Source organism: Oreochromis aureus, linkage group 1, assembly GCF_013358895.1.
Source record: "Oreochromis aureus strain Israel breed Guangdong linkage group 1, ZZ_aureus, whole genome shotgun sequence".
Taxonomy (NCBI): Eukaryota; Metazoa; Chordata; class Actinopteri; order Cichliformes; family Cichlidae; genus Oreochromis; species Oreochromis aureus.
Genome location: NC_052942.1, coordinates 28,172,357 through 28,196,827, shown reverse-complemented (window position 1 = coordinate 28,196,827; position 24,471 = coordinate 28,172,357). Strand labels below are relative to the sequence as shown.

The window sequence follows — 24,471 nt, the reverse complement described above, 5'->3', positions numbered from 1 at the left end:
TCCTTCCTCCTGCATCCATCGTTCTTAAATAATGGCCTGGAGGATTCATCCTTTCCATCAGACAATAAGCAGGTGGGAAAATAGGATTGGAGCGTGCCTGTCACCAGCTGGGAACAACTTATGGCCTGTGCACACAACACACACACACACACACACACACATACAATAAACACTTTAGGGCGGTCCCTTTGCCAAAGTGTTGGATAACAGTTTTAAAAGATAATTTATGATGAATTCCGAACAATTCAGCCATATTTAAAATTATTTTTTTAAATCATCGATTTTCATAACGATTCATTAGCTTTGTACTTTTGTTGTTGTTTTTTTAACCCTAGAACACTATCGCCGGGTGATTTACACCCGAGCAAATACATTTACATGATTTCTCTCTCCTGCAGCTGTTTGCGTGTCGAGGAGCCTGTGCCTTTACCAGGGAAGTCTCAAATTTCCCAGGAATGAGTGGACCAAAGACCAGCTTTCCAGAGTCATTATTTTGTTTTAGGAGGTTTTTTTTTCATTTTGTTAGACATGGCACAGTTGAAAGTAAAAGACGACCACTCTAATTTGTCATGTGTTGTCATATTTTGATATATTTGATTACTTTTTATTGGTTATATTATATCGGGTAAAAATCACCCGGCATTAGTGATTGTGTTACTATTTATAGCGATAGTGTTCTAGGGTTAAACATCCAGCGATCAGTCAGTAAACACTGGCAAACATTATGGAAAAATGTGGTTTACACCACTGGTTGACGAGTGGTCGCTTGCAGTCACTGTGTAAAATTGCTCAAACAGTGGTATGTGACACTAGACTGGAAATCTCTTTATAATTCCTTGGTTGCAGGGGTTTTCTGTTGTTTACAAGGAAGGTGCAGACTTGTCAGCAAAGAGATGAATGGTAGTGAAGCTTTGAGGCAGTCACCTTCAAAGCAGAGTTTGTGCCTTTTAAAAAGGGATGTTTTCCCATTTCTGGTGTGTGTCGCACTTTTTGAAGTTTCACTACTGCTTGGTGAATCGTTGGCAAGTGTTTGCAGACAAGTTGGTGTCTTTCATACAACCACAGCAATCTGCTAATGACCAAAGCAATTACAAGGAAGTTTTTGGTGAAACCGATTTTCATTCAGCAAAAGCCAGCAACCTGCAGCAATCACAACCAGTGCCAGAAAGCAGAGGTTACAAAGTCCTGTGTGACTGAGGCTTGCGCTGGTGCAAAGATAAGACAATGCCAAATTTGCTTTCTTTTTACTCTACGCCCATTTGAATAGATGTATTCCCTCCAAAAAGGGAGGATATATGTGCTTTTCTTGACCTTTGGACAAACTCTGTTACCACAAATGTTTTCAGATCTTTTTTTTCTTTTCTTTTCTTTCTGTTTGAGCACTTCAGTGATGTTTTGCCACCTTTGCCACCTGCTATAGGGCAAATGACTGGGGCCTATGGTCTCAATGCTTCACTGTGCACAAGTGCATAGAACACACACACAGAGAAGTAATAATATGTGTATTTTTGTGTCTATTTAATCTTGATGGGATGTTTCATCTGCAGACGGCTATCACAGCTGGCCGCCTTATTGTCTGGGTGAGACTGATTGAGTCAGTGAGTGAGAGTGTGTGTGTGTGTGTGTCTGTGTGCTTTTTTCAGTTTCGCTGTTAGTCTGCATGCAGGTGTGTATACCAATATACAACTTTTTGTTTATTTATTGAACAATAAATGTATTTTTATATATCATTATATTATATATATATATATATCTATATAACCACTATAGACCAACATGGCATTGTGTACATTTGTGTGCATTGTGAATGTGTGCTGTCCATCAAGCCACACACATAGCCGTACCAAACCATTGGCTTGGTTGCTGATGATGACATATGAGTTCCTGGCCCTGGTAATGGCTGTTAAATCTCATAATTACACGCTTCTTTATTGCAATGCATAATGACCCTGCAGCACTATTGGACAATTAATTAAGATTTTCAGCCCAGGCTTTTTCAGGCCCAGATGAGGAGGTGGAATGAGGTCTAATGTTCTTGTCTTCAAGCTACGACATTATGGTATGGTGCTGTAGGAAAGAAGGCTCTGTGTGCATTCGTTTTCATCTTTGTCTTTATTTCAGTCTTTTTAAGTCGCTCTCTCATTCTCTCTGTTCTCCCTCTCCTCATTGCTTCAATTGTTGAGCCCTTCCCTTCGATGCTTGTCCTCAATGATGATATTGGAGACCATATCTCTAATCTGTGAATGGTAAATTAATCCCTGTGGAATTTCTGGGGTCCTCTCTCTATGGACAGCTACGGGGGATTAGGAAGATAAAATCAACACAGCCTTATAATCTCGTATACTGACACAAGGCATGTACAGTACAGGGACCATTGTTTTAAAGCCACGATCAGCAGGTTTCTACTTCTTTATACTTCAATAGTTCTTAACAGAAAAAAAACCAAAGTCTGTTTCATGACCGTTAAAATTTTTTACCTCTTTTGAACTCTATGTTTTTACTAGATATATATTTGCGTACTTTTTAAATAAGCATTCATTTTTGCTGTTTGGACAATGGATTTTTTTCCAGAGTGTTGCAGGATATTGTTTTGAAAAGATAATCCACCAAAGGATCAATAGACTGTCACAAGTCGTGTAATTGGACAAGCTGAGAGAGTAAATTCAGCCAACATAGATGGATAGAGTAAGTTGGTGGCAATTAGGAGAATAACATAACAAAAAATAAGTTCAGTTGCCTAATACAATTTCATTGAAGAATTAAGAAATTCATATATAAACACAAGTAATATTTACATATCTTACAATTTCAACATCTTAAGCATTTTTGTCCCTGAAAGTGTTGATCAGCAGTTTTATATGTGTTTTGAATTTGTGTGTGCCATGTACAGACATAGTGAGTTGGTGTGTAAGCTGCTCAGCTGTGTGTCCACATGGTTAATTCCCCTGACAAATTTGTACTCACATGCACATCCTCACAGACACACACACAGAGTGGTCATTCCTGCTGTCATGAGCATTATATTGATGGAGGAAGGAAAGGTAGAGGGTGAGAGAAAGACTGATGGACGCAGTGAAGAAAAAGTTTTTAAATAGGCAAATAAGAAATACAATCTTTGACAATATTGTATAAAGTTCTCAGTGTTTATTTCGCCAAGAAATTCTCAAATAGAGCCGACCTCTGTCACTTTAGCGGTGCTCTTCATTCCCTGTGAAGTCAAGAAGACTTGGCCCTGTGGAACTTGCAGTGTACATGCACACATACACACTCCTTGACATAGCCCTAGTGGAGCTAGAAGTGGGTAATTAAAATGTAAATATTGATATTTTATTATTTGAAATGGCTCCACTGCAATGCTCTTAATGTCACTCCATCTGTCGTCTCCACGGAGACTTGGGGTTGCCCTCGACGACCAGCTGCCCCCACCCAAACACCCCCAACCACGGCAACAGCTATAACACTCGACAACCATCTCTGTGTTGCAGCATTTCCATTTTGGGTCTAATTAAGTGTTAAATATTAGCACCCGCAACCACAGAGGCAGCTCGCACCACACACATACACACACGCGCGCTCACGACACTCATCTCCACTACAGCAATGGTAAGATTTTAAGTGTTAATCTTGCAGTGCTGCTGATGGTGTCTAATGTATGCAATTAACAGTCAGGCAGGGCTGAGGGTTTGGTAATTAGCTGGCTGTTCACACTGATTAGAGGCTACCGCAACCCTATGACTGCTCTAGTCTCTCCCCCAGGCCACATGGAGAAAGGAGGGGGAAAAGAGAGGGGGAGTAAGGAAGGAGAAAGAAACAGAAAAAGATATTTTAGCCAACAGCCTGAGAGGGGATGAAAGTAAAGGTGAAATGATTTTGTGCGCAATATATGTATCTTAAAACCATATTTGTATAAAAAAATATATATATATATTTATATATCATGTGTTCTTCATTCTTTTACTAAATGTTGAAATCAAATACAGATAAAATATGGCATTCATGGCATTTCATTCTTCATTTTTAACAAAACTGAGCCTCAATCTCATAAAGTATTCAGCAAAAAACGAAAGAAACAAAAGAAACAATGAATGCTATGATTATTTCCCTCAGTATTGCCCTTTTTAAAAGTCTCCAAACCCATTTTAACAGTGGTTTAATTGAAAAATACTACAAAGAATAGACTCTATCTTTTTTTTCCCACATATGTATGTCAGGTTGAATTTGATACTAGTCACAATAAAGGAAGGAGAATTTCTGTATTATAAAAACACACACACACACATTTGGTGGATTATTTCACAGCTTATCTACTTAATTCATAACAGGACAGTAACATGACTGTGTATAAAAAGAGCACCACGGAGTTGGCAAATTGTTCAGTGGTTCAAGAATAGTGTTTCCTAAAAAAAAAGAGGAAAAACGTGGGATTTTGTGGCTTGCTTTTGAACACTCTTGAAGACCATTAAGCACTATTATTGCTGCATGTATAGGAGCATTAAAATCTTGTTATGCAAGGTCCAAAATTTTGGATTCAAATAATTTGGATCAAGCTTAGCTGACTGAGGTTTAGGTGAAAAGTTTTTTGTTGTTGTTGTTTTTTTAGGCAAATGTTTTTTGGTTTGGGTTTTTTTGTTGTTTCTTTTAGTTTTTACAACTTTTAAATGTTGGTTTTTATGCGATAAAGATATGAGGTGGCTTGTTATCAATGCACAATTCGAGCGCTCGATCTATGTGTAACCTGCTGTGAAGGCACCAGTAACAGTTGCAGGGAATTTTTTCACATTTTGCAGCAAACGTCACCAGAACGTCACAAGCTTATTAGAGCTGAGAGTTGAAAGGTCAAGGTCACTGCAAGATCCAGAAAAACAGATACTTAAGTAACTTAAGAATTCATACACTAATATCACATTTTATATTTATATTTTATATTGAAAAGGTCAAATGTGAACTTCAATTTGGAATCATGAATTCTTCATTGCAGTTACATTACAGACAATGTGATTCTGGGCAGGCATGGATTTAAACTACCGCATGAGTTTGATGCACTGACATAATTTTGACAGTGTAAGATATGGCTTGACGTGTGCGCTTAAATTGCGCTTCCATATAAAGTCATCTCCAAACATGATGTTTTGATAGTCCAAATAGCCGGACACATATGTGTGTAGGTGAGTATGTGTCCTGTGTGGGAGTGTGTCTTTAAGCCCTTCTAAATTAGCTGGTTCTCTGGGTAGATTTGTTTCCATCTCGTTGCGCATCTCTGTGTAATTGGGTCAGCTGGTGGATGTGTGTTCATTTGTGTGTGTGTGTGACAGCATTTGCCAGTGTGTACCTCGTGTGCTTATATCTTGTGTGTGTTGTTTCAGCTTGGCCAAAGCCATCACAGGGGGTCCGTGTTCATTTTGGCCGGCGTCTGGCCGTATGGTACAGAACAGTTTGAGATGTGCGCACGCACACACACAAACACACACGTACAAAGCACCACAAGGGAGCACTTGCATTGCACAGCATGCAACAATGTGCACACATTTAAACACAAACACATACAGAAAGTGGAATGAGTGAGCGCACGGGAGCCACGTAACACAGTGTGCATACAGAACAACACACACACGCAGGGTAGCGATGTGCTGGTAACTGTTGGAAACTTCACGTGTCCTCATGCAATCTCTATCTCAGTGGGCCAGTAGACTTAAATCTGTCCCCTGCAGAACACAATACGTGCACATGCTGAACATAGACAATCCACTATTCCCCCATCACCAACAAAGCACAACTTGTTGGTAACAGAAAACAGTTAGCAACACAGTTCTCGCTCAAGAAAAAGATTTGCTACACTATCTCAGATTATGGCAAATATGCACAATTTGGCAATCTTTTTGAAAAGAAATAGCTATGTCTCCCATTTTCAGCAGTTAATAACATAACATTTTTTGATTTTAATGACTTTCTCTTTGTTTTGCACAGGTTTACACTGTTGCTCCAGTGTTGGATAGCACATTGTCTACACTGGTGTTACATCATTTGGGTTTCTTTTTACACATTTGTTGAAATGATGAGTTTTAGGTCATGACTCCCTAATTGCAGGGAAACACTTTTTGCAACTTGAAGGCAGTTAAATTTTCTTAAGTCTGTGAATTGTTTCTATAACATGGACATTTCCTTTTAAATTTGTCCTGAGGCAGTGATTCAAAAGGATCATTTGTATCACAATAAGCAAGTGTTAAGCACATTCAAGGGCCACTGCAAGACTACAGAAGGACAACTGTATGTGTCAAAATATTTGCAAGCTATTTGTAACCCAATGGGACTTTTTAAGAGACATTCTGACAGCAGAGGACTCAAATATTAGCCAGCATGAACTATTTTCGAAAGAAAGTCAGTAAATTTTAAGGAAAACTGACTTTCATTTTACATGACAGCACTTGAGAAGAGTTAAATTAGTTTCCATATTCAATCATTCTATAATTCTCAGGTGAAATTTTTGGGGGTGAAATGTGTTTAAAATACACCTGGTCCTCTTGGTCAATATTTAAGTAATACACACAGCTGGTCTGCAGTTTGGCCTATTTTGTCCAGGGCTTTAAATCTATTCATTCCTACCAGGACACAGACCCCTCTTATGCTCAATTTAGAAAATAAAATCAAGTTAATTCAACAATAAACTTGTTTTGTATGTAATTTTTTGTATTAATTATGCAGATATTATTCAAAGTGGAGCCCCACACAAAATGATCTTTAAAAAATGTAAAAGAATTGTCAGAGAACCTTTGAAAACTACATTATATATTCAAGCTATTAAGTCTGCTTGATTACAGCTCAAAATTGTTCGCCTGTTTTGTTTCTACGGACAAAAAGACAAAAAAAAAAAAAATCAAGACACCGCCACTTCAATGGAAAGCGTCCCATTTAACCTGGGTTACAGAATGTGAATACTCGTCGTGCGTTAATAACTGGTTACCAGATCACCATCACAACCGGTTTTCACACCTGTCAGAATACAGGCGTGGAGAATAGGCGTGTTGATACTTCAGTTGTTGAAGATGTACATTGCCGTCGTCATACAAATACACAGACTCATATGCGCATACAAAGCACTTCTCGGTGTATATACACAAGTATATGGGCACTCATAAGCATCACAGTCTCTTCTCACTGGTTTCCATTTGCCCTGTAACCATGCGAAAACAAATATAGGCCTCTTAGATATGTGTGTTCGTGTGCATCTGTGGAGCAACTGGGGCATGAGAGAGGGCTATCCTATGTGTGTGTGTCTCTGTGTTAGACTGTTGTGCAGTCTCGGGTGTAAACGTGCAGTCAGGACTCATTTGGCAGACAAACAGGCCGCAGGGTGGCTAGGGAATCGACGTGTGTTTGTGGGTGTGTTTGTTTTTTATGTGAGTATCTGATAGAGAAAAGGGAAAAGGAAAAGGAAAGAGTGCACAAGCAAGAGGTAGAGGTTAAGTTTGCATGACTGCACTGTAGCCTCTTTCTGTCAATGCACACACATACGTGCATCTGTACCGTCATAGGTCTGTTCTATTTTAGCAGACCACCTAAACACAAATACTAACTATAGATAAGATTAATATCCAGCCCAAAGCTTGCTGTTACCAGATACAGGCAGTTATCCAGTAATAATTTTATACGGTGCTGTTTGAAGTTCTTGCCGATATTTTTTAAGCAAATATTTCAACTTTGTTGCAAACGGCAAACAACATCCACACAAACACACTCATGCTAACTCACACAGTATGAGATGCCTTATCAACAATGGGCAGAAAGGAAATGTAATTAGAACCAAATAAGAAACCTTCTTTTGTCAAGTGAAATCACAGGTATGAAAGAAAGGTCTCCACCCCTCCCACTACCACCACTGCCGCCCCTCTTTCTAACAACTCTCCGCCTTTTACTTTCTTCTCTCCTCCAACTCACTCTTTCTGATACTCTCTCTCTCTCTCTCTCCCCATCAATATCTCTCTCTCTCTCCATCATCAGCACTAAATTCCCATTGATGTTTCTTTTCTTCTGTTGTATCGATTGCTTCATGAGAAGGAGGGGAGGAATGTAGGAAGGGAAGAAGGGAAAGATGGCGTTATCTGTTAATTAATTTGTCCTGAAGCCGGCCGCCTATTAATCAGACAGATAAGAGGCATTGGATGGCTGAACGGCGCAGACAGGCTGGTGAGGAGGGAAGAGGGAGAGGTACACACACCCACATACACAAACACAGATAGAGATACGCAAGCAGAGTCCCGTGGAAACATATGTATGGGAATGTATGCATACACACGGAATGCAAACATGCTGATGAGTTATGTACAAATGTGCAGTTTAAGCACACATATATTCACACAAGAACAAAAAATACTTTCACACACTGCACACATCTGCTCACACACGCAGACACCATCCTGATAAAAATCATTGATGTGCCTCAATAAGAAAAGCTGCACTTTCAGCTCAATAAATTAATCACTGTGGTTTTAATTATTGGTGTTTCCTGTGTGTGTGTGTGTGTGTGTGTGTGTGTGTGTGTGTGTGTGTGTGTGTGTGTGTGTGTGTGTGTGTGTGTGTGTGTGTTGCACACATCTGTACACCTTATGTATAATTAGGAGGATAGAGGAATATGCAAACAGCACTGTTAATATACAGTCACTTATACAGACACTTTCCATATGAATTGACATTCACGGTAAATGTATATTTGTGTATATGTGATTCAGTGTGTATTCTTGCATTTGTATGTGTGTGCCCACTTCTTGAGCTTTGTGTGCTCCTGTTGGTCCTGGACCAGATGCCACCAGAGGGAAATGTGCAAATTGATGGAAATCTTAGTTCTGCCCTGAACGCCTGAGTACCGAAAACACACACAAAGACAATTTAAAACACACAACCAGTGACACCATTAAATGATATTAACCCCTCACTCATCTCGCCTTCTCTTCACTTGACCCCAGGGTTGAACAAATTCAATAAGTGTATGTGTGTTAATTTTAGCAATGCCAGTGCATATTTCCCCAGCTCACAATGAGTGGTGAAGTCCTAAGTACCCCCTAAAGACATCTGCCTCTGTGAATAAGGTGTGTGTGTGCGTGTGTGTGTGCACGAAGACCCCCCTTAAGAAATTCACCTCTAATCCCTTCTGATGATTTCATTAAGTAGAAGAAGACACTGCCAGTTGGCAACGATACTGCTCCCTTCACTGTGCCGTGTGTGAGTGTGCACGTAAGACTGTGCGCACGTGTGTGTGTATCAATCATACACATTTGGATTCTTTCCAGTTCGTTTCTATGCGTTCATATTTATGCGTATGTGATATGAAGTGTGTGTTAAGAAATGTTAACAGTTGTAGATTGAATGAATTAGAGCGCATTACAAACAACAATAGCCTGCAACCTGGACATAATGAGACGCCTGCCATTACCAATCAACAAACTGTGAGATAAGAGCCCCTAATGTACATGCATGCGCAAAAATACCAACACACACTCTGGCGCACCTAACATCTCAAGAGGAGGCTCTTCGCAGCAGATGTTGCTGAAGAAATAGCTTCCTTCGCATCTGCCTGCTTCTCCTGGCATGATGCTTCACTCCAACACACATACACAAACACACAGTGGAGGGCTGCGGCGAGGTCTGACAGGTGTGCTTGCATGGCAAACTGTCTTTGCCTTGCCTATGAAGGCTCACGCTCACAAACACACACACACAGGCAGACAGGCAGGTGTGAATGGACAGGTGTGTGAGGAGAGGACAGCTGCGAAGAAAGGTGTGAGCAGGCAGGTGTTCCATTAAAGAGACAGACAGAAAGAGAAAGACTGAGAGGGATGGACCGCAAGTGAAGCACTTTGAGTGTAATCAAGAGATATGGCATGAGGAAGCAAAAACATCGCAATCAAAAAGCATCAAGCAAAAATGTGAATCGGAATGACTGAAACAGAGATTACTCACTGTCTGAAAAGAAATGAGTGAATGATTGAAAGAGGTTCACAGTCATAGACAGACACTGATAGGTAAAAAGGAGACAGATATACGTAGACATAGGCAAATAGGCAGACATGGATTGACACCGAAGAAAGCAGGAGTTTTGAGGCCATAGCAGCAGTTAGTGTGTGTATTTGAGCGGCGTAACAGCGATGGCCAGCATTGATCCATGGAAGTTGTGGCAGGGAAAGATAAGGCCTGCCTTTCCCCAGAGAATAGCCCTGGGCATAAGAGAAAGAGGAAGAGGAGAGGAGGTGGAGAAGTCTAGTCAAGTGGATGGATTGAGGTTGGCCAAGAAGGGAGTGAAGCAGAGTCTTGAACCTTATACTAGCTCAAACACCTTTTAAACACAGCTGTTTTATTCCTTTTGAGATAGTTCTACTTTTTTTTTTCTAAATCCCAAAACAAAACCCAGGTTACAAAAACACACAGGATGCATTTTCCTCTTCACAAAGGTTATATTTACTGAATTTTATTTTCTTTCTGAAAGATAGACTCCTTAACTCTTTGGTTTGTTCGGGCAGAAAAATGAAATTAACAATCCGTGCTCTTGCTTTTCTTTTTGTCTCAATGTTTACCAGGTTTTTCCACGCTGTCTCTGGCAGACCAGATGAGTCTCCTACAGAGTGCATGGATGGAAATCCTGATCCTACGCGTTGTCTACCGTTCACTGCCCTTTGAAGACAAGGTAAGCCTGTTTGTTTCTTGGGCTCAAGTGGCCACCTCTCGTAATGCATAACTCTAAACCCTAATGCAATCTATCCATAGGGACTGACTTATTTTTGGAGTCATTCTCAAGTGGACATTCAAGAACATGCCACTAAATCCAGTTCTTCTGTTTGTCTCTTTGTAGTTGGTGTATGCTGAGGACTACATAATGGACGAGGATCAGTCGAAATTAGCTGGACTTCTGGACCTGAACAATGCCATCCTTCAGCTGGTCAAGAAATACAAATCGATGAAACTAGAGAAGGAGGAATTTGTCACTCTCAAGGCCATTGCTTTGGCTAACTCAGGTTGGAATTTGTTCACTCTCAGCTGATATTTTTGTCTGTCTCCACATCTGTGTTTTACTGGTGGAAGAGTTAATCCTAGGATTCCCAGTCCCATGGGGCTCATTTAAGCTGAACTATCCGAGGACCAATTTCAGTACTCTGCATTCAAACAAACACACAACTGTGACACAACCATGTTAACACATACTCTACTAGTCAAAAGTGTGTCAAATACTGTATGCATACATAGGCAAACACATGCTCAGTGCAAAAATAAAAACGTGTTTTTAAGTTGAACCCCACCACAAAACAAAGTCCCAATCCTTTTTGCAATTAGCATAGTCGTCTCTTCAGATGCCTGTTAAATAAGGTGAAATCATTAGAACCCAAAATCTGTCGATAAGGCCCCCTCTCTGATGTGTCCAGCTGCATCGACAGCTGACTGACACACGCGCACACACACGCACTCTCTCGCACACACACACGCCTTCTTCCTCCCATGACCCGTCTTTTGAACTTTGTCTTGGAAGCTGGCCAGCTCTTCAGTACTCTTTAATTACAAGGGGGGAGCTGTCAATACAATGTGTTTAAATGGGAGAATGCAACTGGAGAGCTTTGAATAAGGAGGGAGGGGCCTTTTGTTCTGGTTGTGCCACTATAAAGGCACGCATACACATGTTTGCATCCATAAATGTTCCTAAACTTTCAAAAAACATACATCTGGTTATTAACACTCAGTGAAACATTTGTGTGTGCCGTTGAAAAATGTTTGCTTACACACATACTTAGATACTGCTCTGCACATGCAGAAAATATTGACATGTTGTTCCTGTGGGCTTTGTGTGACAATCAATCTCTTGCCGCTGCTTGTGTGTGTGTGCATTTGTGTCCATCCATGTATGTGTTTCAGTTATTCTATGAATACTGCTTACTGAAAGTTAAGGAAATGTATTGGTTATTTCAGCTGAACAACAGAGTTAAGAATCATTATTATTTGGCAAACATCCAGTACATGGACAGGAAAATCTAATAGCAACAATATTTCATATGTTTTACAAAAGGAAATGGTGCTGACATTAGTCACAATGGCTCATTCACCGATATTCTTTATTTTCCATATTAATTTAATGCTCCCATCTATTATATATCACAAAATACCGTCAAAGTCCAAGAAAACATCTTTTTCATTTTATATAGCGGAACAAAAGAAAGAGAAACTCACTTTAGCGTTTTTAGACAAACAATAATTCAGTTGTTGCTGTTTGAAATTTAAAACATAAAGTAGTCATTTCTGGGGTTTTTTGTTTTTTTTTCTAAACCTTTTTCTGACCTAAGAAAAACATAAATTGCAGAATGAATTGATTAGAATGAACATGTAAGACCAACAAAAAAACGTATGGTAAATTAAAAAGATACAGAGGTACAGGCTCGCGTGCACCAGTGAGCCAAAATCGCGGGGCTTTATATTCAGCTATAATATTTTGAACTGTTCCTGTACATGTAAAGGCTCATTGTTTACATAGGATTTTATCAACGCAAACCTTTGGTTTATTTCTGTAATTACCTTTTTGTTTTCTTAATGTTCCATTTCGACACTGGCATGACGTGAATTTCCTGGCCATGTAAACGGCCAGCTACAGCATGCTCTTCATTATGATGGAAATGTCAGGTTAGTAAACTCTGTCAAAAGCAGACATTGCTCTTAAGAAAATTCACATTTGAAATCGTCATTCTTTTAACTAATTGAAATTGAAATAGCTGACAGCCAAATAAGAACTTTGTATCATTGCCCAGACTCTCGAAATGCTCTTCAAGACAACAGAATGCTAGCATTAGCATTTTGAAGGGCACTGACACTAATTAATTCACAGGATGCTAATTGTGCATTAATGAAGCCAAGCCTTAAGAAATGTTAGCAAACGTGCCCCACATGTAAAGAAAGCTAAACTAGCCATGGGAAACAGGAGGCACGTGTGGGGGTATGTGATTGTGTGTGTGTGTGTGTGTGATTCATTTATGTGCGACTGTGAATTGTGAGTTCCATGTTAACATGTACGTTTTAACAGCCTTATGTACTTGTGCTCATTAACGTCTGCTGTTTTACTTGTGAGTTTACTGCGGGTCACAGCACAGGCAGAAGCCATGTCTACCAGCTTAAATACTAAACACACAATGCTAATCAAAAACAACGTGAAACTCATTAAACTGCAGTTTAGCTTCTGCCTATTCACTACACAGCCCATTACAAATTCAAGAAAAAAGAAGAAAAGGTTTTTTTCCCCCATTCTGTATGACATTAGCATTCAGTACTAATGTCATACGGAGTGAAAAACTTCTGCATGAATGTGACTTTATGGAATAAGTCTATATTTACAAAGTGGTACTGTGTAAGTAAAAGTTAAATATATGGTCATATTCTGTATATACAAAAAGAAACATCAACTTAACCTTAAACTTCGTTCCCCTGCCTCATCAATACCGTTAACCACTAAGGAAAATATCATCACAGAGAAAAGTTTCTAAAAGATTCAGACCAGTGGACCACAAGTAGAATATCTGAGGACCAATAGAAGCTGAATTTTCTATTGATCCTCACAGAATCCAACCCACTGACCAGTCTGGTCCTGCATACTGATGCATGCATTATACTCGATAGATCCAGCTCAGTGTATTTGATTGTGCTAGTCCAATTGTGTGCACATCTGTGTGTATGTGGCTTTGCAGGCACATTTTATGTTGATTTTATTTCTCTGAACAATATAATTTATATATTTCATACTTCTTCCAATTCCCTTCTGTGCACGTGGATGATGTGAGCATGTGTGCCTGGGAAAGCTACTGTGTTTAACAAGTACCCAGTGGGAAGTATTTGGTTGAACTGCAATATCCTTCACTAAAAGCTTCCACCAAGGCAGGCAACAAAAGCACATACACAACACGAGACCTCCAAACAGCTAAAATGCTTCTGCTTAGGAGTGTATGCATGTAGTTCAACCACTTGTATAACTGACTTTACAGATGTAAAAAACATATAAACATATAAAAATCTGAAGTGATAACACACAATGGACTTAAAAGGTCATAACAAAAGATCATACTATGTTAATTTAGTACTCCACGCAGCGGACGGAGTTTACTTGGAGAGCAGGCATCAGATTGTGTCATCCTTTCTGTCCACACCTGCAATGTCTGTGTGTGTCTTTACACACCCAATCATATGTCTAAGTAAATCAAATGTTTTGTAGGTGTGTGTGGGGGTGGTGTTGTTGGTAGGTGAGTGGGGGAGCGAGCTATCAATAGTTGTCTTGTGATTATTATTTAACATGCATGTAGCCATTGATCGTCGACATTGATCGGAGGTTGGGAGCTAAAGGCCAGCTCACATTAAGACCTTGCCTCCCTTAGGGGCAATATGGAGCATTATTATTGAGGGACATCATCGGGCTTTACTGCCACTGCTAAAACACACCTTACATGCCAGCTCAAAGAGAGATTACAGATGTGTGCAACCACATACTCCTTCAACTCCCTCCAGCACCACCATATAACCCCCTACACACACACAGAGACACACACAAACTTTCATGTGTTCCTTCATCTCTTGATCATTCTACAAGTCTGTCTGTTTTTTTCTCCACCCACTTGTCTCTTTGTTTGGCCATTCATCACTCCCACAGATCTGCACTTTGAAGGGAGGGAATAAAGCAGGCTCTCTCTATATAAACCCTGTTTTTGGATTGTTTTTTAAATCTTTGTGTGTTTAAGAGTGCTAAGGAATAGAGCTACATTTGTAACTGTTCCTTTAATGCCACTAAATGAGGTTTTTGCTAAATGCACAAAGTATTTCTGCACTTTTTACAGTAGGCATGGAAATCATGAGTCGATAGAATTTATATTGATAGTATTTTCAGCCTGCACCTGTGATTCTCAGGAATATTTTCACTTTGTTTCTGAGTAGATGTTTAGTTTAATCTTTAGCACTTCTCTCCCCTGACTCACAGCAGACAATGGTGGCACGGATACAAATCTACACTGCTGAAAACATCTCAGAGAGTTGTGGGAGAGTTTTGCGGGATCTGCTGCACATTAGCAAGCTTGACTTATTTTTAGAAAGTCCACTTTTTCATGCAAAATTTTTTTTTTTATCAACAGCAACAAATCATTATGTCACATTTCCCACTTTGGATGAACTACAATTTCAGTAGATGTGGATATTATTATACAAAATGCTTCAAAGTTTTAGTCATACATCGTCTGTCCTCTTTCTCCAGACTCCATGCATATTGAAGATGTGGATGCAGTACAGAAGCTCCAGGATGTGCTTCACGAGGCCCTGCAGGACTACGAGGCTTCCCAGCACCAGGAGGATCCCCGTCGGGCAGGCAAGCTGCTCATGACCCTCCCCTTGCTCCGCCAGACCTCCACCAAGGCTGTGCAACACTTCTACAGCATCAAGCAGGATGGCAAAGTCCCAATGCACAAACTCTTTTTGGAGCTGCTGGAAGCCAAGGTCTGAGGACAGGGACTAGATGGAAGGACAGCTAGAGTCTGATCCACCTGGGCTTCAACTCGAACTCTGAACATCAACTTTGAATGACCTCTTGCTCTTTTACACGCACTCTCACAGATACATGCACACACACACTCACACACACACACAGAAATATGAAGTTTGTCTGCTGACACATCTTCCTATAAATAGACGCTATCCAGACCTCTTACCTGAACTTGAAAGACCACGTCTTTGACAAAAGGGTGTTGACTTGATGATCTTTTTTGGAGGAAGACGGTGACAGACTGTGTAACTCCCATTTATCAATGGAAGACGATATTTGCTAAGAGTAACTTAACAGTTCCCACAGTGACTCCAAACACTGACGATGACAAACACTTATGCATTTAATAACAATTAGGATGTTATTAATGACAAACGCTTAAATGAGGACATGTTTAAGACACTGAACAGTCTTCATTTTAGCTCCGGGAGACTGTAAGACTGCACTCGTGTCTCCTTTCCCCCTCCTGTTTCCCTCAGAGTTTTTTAGCGTTCAAGAAGAAGACGAGTGGACAAAAAATGAACACTTAGGAGGTGTTAATGACATTTATTGTTGAAGTACATGTACAATGAAATTTGAATCAATGGACAGAAAGAAAAGAAGAGGAGATTTGCCCTGCCAAAGAATGGAATCATCCATTCAGAGGATGCCAGCAAACTTTACTGTCATAACCCAAAACCATTTCTGTTTTGATCTGCCAGTGGTTTTCGGTCCTGGGCCTCAAGAGTACTGCTGGTTCTCTCTTCCTGTAATTATTAAATTGTTTTCTGGGTATTATGAAAACCAGCAGCGCTTAAGGTTTTAAGGAACAGCATTGGAAACAACTGCTTTAAACTCTTTTTGGTTCTCCCTAAATTCAATTCCTGGTTTCCCATGACTCCCCCGCTTCAAGTACAACTTTACTGTTTGCTGTATTTGCTGAGGACTGGTCATCCTGGCCTCTCAAACCTGTCTTGCCATAATATCAATGTTTGTGCACTTGACAAAGCTAAAAATGGTTTCAGATATTCTGATCACGTGGGGTGTAATTAATTGGCTGAGTTTAAAAGTATAAATATGACCTCTAATTGCTAATAACAGAGTAAAGCTTGATTGAAACTTCATAAAATGGTCAAAAATACATGGCTAACAAACAAATTTGGGCAGAGTTTACATTCTGTGTATACTGCATAATCTGTGAAAAACACCTCTTGTGTTCAGACGTGTATTTGAACAATTTTTAGCAGTTTTGTGGCCCTGATTTGCAGCTCTTCACATACCAGTCAGTAGGGATTTAAGTCTATCAACGTGCCATTAGTAGTCCAGCCCAGGCTCATTAGCCACACTCCAAAAACTCCAAAGTCTCACCTCTGTATTACCCTCCTTGTCCCGTTGTGTTCACGACTTCCAGCTCATCTCCTGCGTCAGTACAGAGATATTCTTGTGACTCGTTCAGGGAGTGTAGGGGGAGCCGCAGTCACTCGGCGCAATTCAAACCAGAAGGAAAGGTGTGCTGACAAAACCGACTGAATAATAGGTATTGTTGCTTTAAAACTCCTCGATCTTTTTTCTTAATTTCTACCTTGAAAATAATCTTAGCGATGATACCAATATTAGGGTTGTAAATAATTGTCATCCTGTATATGACATATAACATGGCTTTGTTTTTGTTATTAATATTGTCTTCTTAAAACTGAATCAATCAATATGTCTTTCCTTTTTTCTATCAGCTTGACCACTTTCAGCAATTATCATATATATATATATAAATATAACAAGTAATAATGTATTAACAAATCAGCGTTTATCTTAGAAACTCTGAGCAATAGTGGTTTTCAAGGAGGGGTTTGTGTATATGGACTAAGTCTGCAATATTAACATTACATGCCAGTCTTAAATTCGGGAGAAAGGGGGATGAGGATTTGGAGGAGAATGTGTAGCTTCTCCTTCTCTCTGTGTAACTTGCCATAAGCTATTAGATAACAGTCACTGGGCATTTCCTTTCATGACCGCTAAGAAGAAAAATACAACCCAGGAGTGTATTCGCTTAGAAGCTGTGTAAAGGTTGCAACTGGGAGAAGTAATACAAGCAACTAAAAACAAAAAGATTCAGCATCCAGTTTGCAATTATCACCTTCTGAAGTCCGCACCTTTCATGTGACCAGGCTCTTTTTCCATTGACATTTGATCTGATTGAACCAGGACAATTCTTGTAGTGATAAAACACTTAGATAGTACACAATTTTCCCTCATTTGTGGCTTGAGGTGCAGTTCTTTTGGACATGTGACTGAGTGTGGGGACCATGAGAGTACCTTGACTAAATTTAAATCTTTGCTGAGGGGTAAAATGGTGCTAGCAAAATCAAAATGTCCTGTTACCTCACTACCCCATTTCCTGAAACACTTGATTTTTTTTGAGGAGTTGAAATTATTAAAGCTTTTAGCCTACGTACAACAATTACCGTATTATGTAATTTAAATCAGCTTCTGTATAAATTGAACATGGGACGCTAATTACCTCAGCTGAATACAACAGTAATTTATATGATTTAATATTGATTTGTCAACTTGTCATTTGTAAAAAATAGGTAATGTTACTTGTTAAAAATTCTGACACTTTCTGAATTTTAGACAAAAAATGGAAACGCTGAGCTGGCAGGCAGCTGTCTTACAAAGAGACACTGATTTTATGGTTAAAGTAAAATTGCATACAGTTTGGTTGAGTTATCACAGCTTTAACAGGTAAAAGGTTGATGGATTTTTTTTAAATATATATATATATATTTATGCACTTTCTAAAGCCAAGTAAGGATGCCAAAATGTGTATTTTACATGACAGCGTAATCTAATATAAAATGGCAACTTGTCACAGCTGAGGAGTGCTGCAGTTTAAATGTAGTTGATCTCTAACATCACACGCTCAGTATCAACCATTAGTATTATTAGTAAGGGGTATTTTCTCAGCCTTCTTAAACATTGTATATTGTAAATTATACAGATTATAATTCTAACATAAGACATTTTATTGGACACAAAATGAAGAAAAAAAAGAAAAAAAATGTAGTTCAACCTGTGTGTTTCATGTTTGCTGTTTTTTCTATCAAGGAAAAAATCTCTCTTTGGTTCATCTCTTTTTCTTTTAGGTCTTTTTTTTTTATGTTTGAACTTTTTTCTCCTCTGTTGAGTCCTCTAAGGCGTTGCTGTGTACTTTTTCTTGTGGTGATTCCCGTTCTTGTGCTGTGTGCTTCTTCTTTAGACAACACAGAGTAGAGTAGAGGCCATGTTGTCTGTCTGTCTGTCGGATCAGTCCGCTGGGGGTCTGGGCACCGGATTCTCTCACAATGAACCGAATCGTATATAAGGCTCTTCTGCTAGAAATTTAACTAGACCACCAGGATCAAATTACAGTATCCATCTTTACCAAACTATACATAAATAATTAAATATTTAGTATCTAAATGAAGAAACACCTTAACAAGTATTTAAAAAGGGATCATTTGTGTAACTTTCCTGTAGATTGAACAGTATATTGTATATCTTTAGGTTAAATAAAGCTGAAATGAAAAGGACATTTGAGTAATTCAGAACTGTAGGTGACTCTTTTTTGATAAACTCGCTGTACATAACTGCCTTCCATACAGCTCAGCTCAGTCATTATCTTTGCTGTTTTCAGGCAAAAAGAGAAAATACTAAACCGATTTTTTTTCGTCCCTGTTTCCTGGAAAATATCTTGCTTTACAATAGACAGTGAAAAACCTGTGTGGCTTGATGGGAAAGACATGTTTTAAGAAACATGTTTAATTTGCGCTCGCTGCTGCTCTATACCATATATTCATTGCATTGTGGGGCACCAGGTTCTGCAAAATTCATACTGAAACTCAAATTTTCCCCAACTTTAAATAACATGTGATTACCCTACCTGCTAAAATAAATTTCTGGATCCATACGCTGTGATGCAAACACCATGACTTCAAATATTCTAGTGTTCAACAAAGGTTTTAACACATTTTTTAAAACATGATTATACAGAAAAAAAAAGGTTTCACAAGTAGGAATACATGATATTTTTATGATCAAGCTTCGAATTGCATACAGCATATGTATTTTGATTGTAACATAGAAAAGTGTCCCCCTGGAAAAAAGGATGGTATTCATTACCACCGACTGTACATTATTCCACACACAACAAATGGAAGAAAGGCACTCTTTTTCTTACAGTTATTTTCTGTTGCTGTTTATTTATTTGTCAGTTGCCCAAAAATTGTGTGTACTCCTGAAACGATTCACTAAGAAAGATGTCAAGTGATTAATGCAAAGCTGAATCTGGTTAGTAGCCACGTTTGACATTCATACTGAACATGATTCACAATGATGCCATTTTATTTTGCTCACTGTTGTCATTTCAGATGACGAATGCTAAATTTGACCAGGAAAAAAATTTGGAAGGGAAACTATGTATTTTGTCCGGAGGTTTTGATGTAATCTGCTGCTCATAGCCACAATATGATTTAATTGTATTTTTTCTTCTTGTTAAAAAGCAATATTTTGAAGACTGTACAATTATGAGGCAAGTGTTGCACATGTTTCTGTTGGGTCATAGATCCAAATACTAAATAATCTATTAGAATGATTCTGTCATTAGTGTTAAAAAGCAAAGGGAAGGAGAAGGAAGGAGCAGCTGGGTTTTTGCAGAGCCACTGGTACAAAACATTTGAGCTGTTTTCACTTTGGGCATCATGTTATTGCTCTAATTTGGATCAATTAGTTGCGAACACTTCACGTAAACAGTAGATTAGCTTGAACGGAATGATGACTTATTGAGCCACAGTAACAAAGCAGGTTTGTCCACTTTCCATGGCTGCCCCTGAAAATTGCTAAGGCCAAACAGTGTTTATCTACAACTCTGCAGTGTATGGTCATTTAGTTGTATTTAGTCCCCAGGTGCACCCATGCTGCAGCTTACCCTGCAGCCTGAATTTGCAAACATGAGGAATATATTTAAGAAAGGGAGAAACTTTGGGAACATTTGGATGAAAGGGAAGAACAAAAAGACCCTTGAGTGGTGAAGAAGAGTTGATGAAAGACGTCCCTGTAGTGTTATTTAAAAACATGTCCGTAGGTTTTAGAAGTGCTTCACATCAGTAAATGAGAAAAAAAAAAGACAAACAATTACCTGTATATTTTTGTGATGTGTATCATACAAGTGTGCTCAAACAATAATGTCCATTCGTGTAAATGTATTTATTTCACATTGTATATATTGTTCAATGCAAAAAGAGAGACCTATGATTCTGTAACTTAAACTACTATGGGTTAAAACATTACATGTGTTACTCCAGACTATGCCTTTCAGGATTATTACAGTAGAGCAATATCAATTAAAAACCAGGCTTCCAGTTTTGAAATCTGTCTTGTGTCTGATTCCTGATTCTTAATCTTGTGTCTGTTCCTTGATTGTTTTATACACACAGCAACATGTGCATTTAAGCATGTAGACAGCCGAGCATCAGAATAAGGGAAGAAAGATTGATTTAAGTGAATTTCTACATGGCATGGTGGTGGGCACCAGACAGGTGTATGAGTATTTCAGAAACTGCATATTTATTGAGATTTTACTACACAATCCTCTCTAGGGTTTATAGAAAATAGTCCAAAAAATATCCAGTGAACTTCAGCTCCCTGAGCTTCAAGCTGATATGGAGGCAACAGTAACTCAAATAACTATTCATAACTCGTGACCAAGGTATGCAAAAGAGCATCTCTGAACATACAGCCTTGAAGTAGATAAACTATGGCAGCAGAAGACCACACTAGATGCAACTAAGAACAGTAAACTGAGACTACAATACACACAGTCACTAGCATTTTGGGGATGTGGTGGAATAGGAGCTTTGCATCATGGATGTGTAGCCAACAAATCTGCAGCAACTGTGTGTTCTGTCTGCTGTCATGTCAATAAGGACTAAAATCTCTGAGAAATTTTTCCAGCACCTTGTTGAATCATTAAAAATGAAATCTGTTCTGAAGGTGAAACAGGATCCTCTGGTTATAAAAAGAAGTCTTTTTGTAACCAGAGGATCCTGGAACCCTATATATAGAATAGAATAGAATAGAATAGAATAGAATAGAATAGAATAGAATAGACAATGGAGAACAAAGTGCTTGGAAGTAGTGCAAAGGACTTGGTCTGAGTATAGTCTGTATGTGAGTGGCCGGAGTGATGAGGGTTACTCAGATCATGGCTCAGACTGGTGAGTGTGGGGAGATAGTGTTTGTTAACAGTCCAAATGGCCCAGGGAAAGAAGCTGTTTGTGAGTCTGGAGTTGTGGGACCTGTTTGACCTGAGGCGCCGACCAGAGGGCAGCAGGTCAAACAGGTGGTGGGCGGGGTGCAAAGGGTCACCTGTGCTGGCCCTGGTTTTTCTGAGAGAGGAGGATCTGGTGATGGCCTCCAGGGGTGGTAGAGGGCAGCCAATGATTTTTTTGGGAGGTGTTAATTACCCTCTGTGCAGCCTTCCTGTTCTCAGTAGTGGCCCCCTGCGTACCAAACACCCAGGCAGAAGGAGAGCGCGTTATCCACTGAGGAATGGTAGAAGGCCAGCAGCAGCTTCCAGTCCAGGTTCTTCCTCAGGACACGGAGGAAAAGCTTTGGGCCTTCTTTACCATTTGTGTTGTGGGGCCAGGTGAGATCAGCAGAGATGCATAAGAACTTACACATGTACAAGCATCTTACATGATGCTCTTCGTCTAGTCAACCAACACCATCCTCATGTAGCTTTTCCTGTTCTTCCAGATGGCTCACCACTCTGTGAAGGGTGATGTTGATGGCATCTTCCTAGGACTGAATTGCTCTGTAAGCAAACTGGTGGGGGTCAAGGGAGGGGGATAGACAGTCTCTGATGTGTTGACACACAATCTGCTTGAAACACTTCACGGCTACAGATGTGAGGGCTATAGGTCTGTAGTCACTGAGGCTGCCTATAACAGTCTTTTTGGAGATGGGAATGATAGTGGAGGCTTTCAGACAGGTGGGAACGGTGGCATGAGTCAGGGAAAGTTGTTGTCTGTGAGGAAGCCCTTTATCCTCCTCCTGTAGGCCTTCTTGGCCTGTTTGATTTCCTCCTCAGGTTCGCTCTGGCAGTGCTGTACAGAGACCTCTCCCTCTGCCTGAAGGCTGAGTTGTGAGTTTTGATCCGAGCCTAAACTTCACTCGTCATCCAAGGTTTTCAGTTAGGATGGTTTCAGTCACTGTCACATTGTCTACACAGCACTTAATGTAGAAAAGGACAGACTGAGTGAAGGTCTCCAGCTCTACTGTCCCATTTAGAGTAAAATAGACAATAAAGAATTTTACGTTTTTTGTGGGGGAGTTTTCAAAAAACCAAGATGACACTACCAAAATACAAAAGTCAATATCAAACATGACTGACAGCAATCAACCTTACAAGTTATTACATCAGAACTTAGATCAACTAGTTTGATCTAGTTTCAACCGGAGTTCCACAAGAGGAAAAATCTAATCCAATTCACAAAGACAGCAAAGAAGAGGACACAAAGATTGTTGCCAGCATCGCTCATAGTCGGTCCTCCACTCTGAGGTCCACTTTGGTCTCAACTTTAACTATCTACAGGACAGATTAGCTGACCGTCTTTAAAAATCGTATGTACAATGCTATGTACAAGCTCAAAAACTGTGATCTTCACAGTAAAAAATATTTGTTATTCAGAACCAACATTATCATTATAGTAATGATGATAGCACTTTTTAATGTTACAATCTGAGGAAGTACAGCATTACATAGTCAATATCCTTTGTAATTGTCTTGCTTTGTTTTATATTGCATTTAAGTGCTTTGCTGAAAGGAACTACAGCAGTGGCAGCAGCAAGGCAAGGGTGGCATTAATATTTAATTTGGCAAACACTATTTTATCCATCCTCTAGTGTATTAAAGAAGCTGAGCACAATCCCACATTTTAGAATCACAGACCACTATCATCCATTTACAGAGCTGCTTTTGGTTACTAATCCCTAAAAATAAGAAAAATTAAATATAAAAAAAGATAAAGAGTGGTAGAAAGGGAAAAGACAAGGAGAGTAGGAGGAGGGAAGGAGGGAAGAGAAGGTAGTAACAGCTTGCTTCTGTGGGTGGCTAACTACTGTCCATTCTGAATGGCCAGATCTGCTCTTGCCAAGGGCACTGAACACACACACACACACACACACACACACACACACACACACACACACACACACACACACACACACACACACACACACACACACACACACACATGGATTAAGACATGCTATGTAAGAGTAAAAAACAAACATAAGCTGTAAAGGATCACATTTTTTGTGTGTTTTAAATCATTAGCTTCTGCACTTTTAAACTTTTTTTTTTCAGAAATTCTTTTTTTTCTTACTTGTCCATCATTACTTCCTTTTATTCCCTTTCTTGTTGTCACATTTACACCTCCTAGTCCTCCCTTTCTAGCTCTCTTGGACCCCCACCCTGCCACCCCCCCAATAGCCAGCAGCAGTAAATGGGATGCAGAGGCCAGATATTTAATGTAGCAAAGAGCCATGAAGCGTTTTAAGAAGCCTTTTCCTAACAGGGGGAGCCCTGACCTGCAGGCAAATATTTTTCAACCAGATGACATAAGAAGATATTAGTGGAAAGAGACCGATATATTTATTCCTTTTTTTCTTCTCTCTTTCTGTGATTTCCTCTTGTGCTTTTCTATTTGGGCTCCTGCCTGGTCATTCAGCCCACTGCACATATGTTTTATTTTACTTGCTTTTCTTTTGGAGTTCATTTATTTTATTTTATCTTTGATTCATTATTATGATACGATAAAAGCTACTTGAGCATTTCAGCTGCCGAGGGGCTCTTATCGTTAACCTTGTGGAACGCATGTAAGAGTGAGTTCCACACGTCGCATCGCTAATGGCCAACT

At 39.5% G+C, this 24,471-nt stretch overlaps 1 protein-coding gene across 3 annotated transcripts in view; it reads left to right on the top strand.

The window, feature by feature from the left end:
- esrrga (estrogen-related receptor gamma a) overlaps positions 1-20,919 on the top strand; it is a 73,214-nt gene extending 52,295 nt beyond the window's left edge. For 2 of the 3 annotated variants that reach the window (XM_039611896.1, XM_031730924.2), the window contains exons 7-9: positions 10,566-10,672; positions 10,838-11,000; positions 15,251-15,495. In XM_039611896.1, the coding sequence (XP_039467830.1) occupies positions 10,566-10,672; positions 10,838-11,000; positions 15,251-15,495 (515 nt within the window). Of the gene's footprint in view, positions 1-10,565; positions 10,673-10,837; positions 11,001-15,250 lie in introns of all 3 variants that reach the window. The other variant, XM_039611888.1, reaches the window with a different exon arrangement.
- Positions 20,920-24,471: the final 3,552 nt, after the last annotated feature.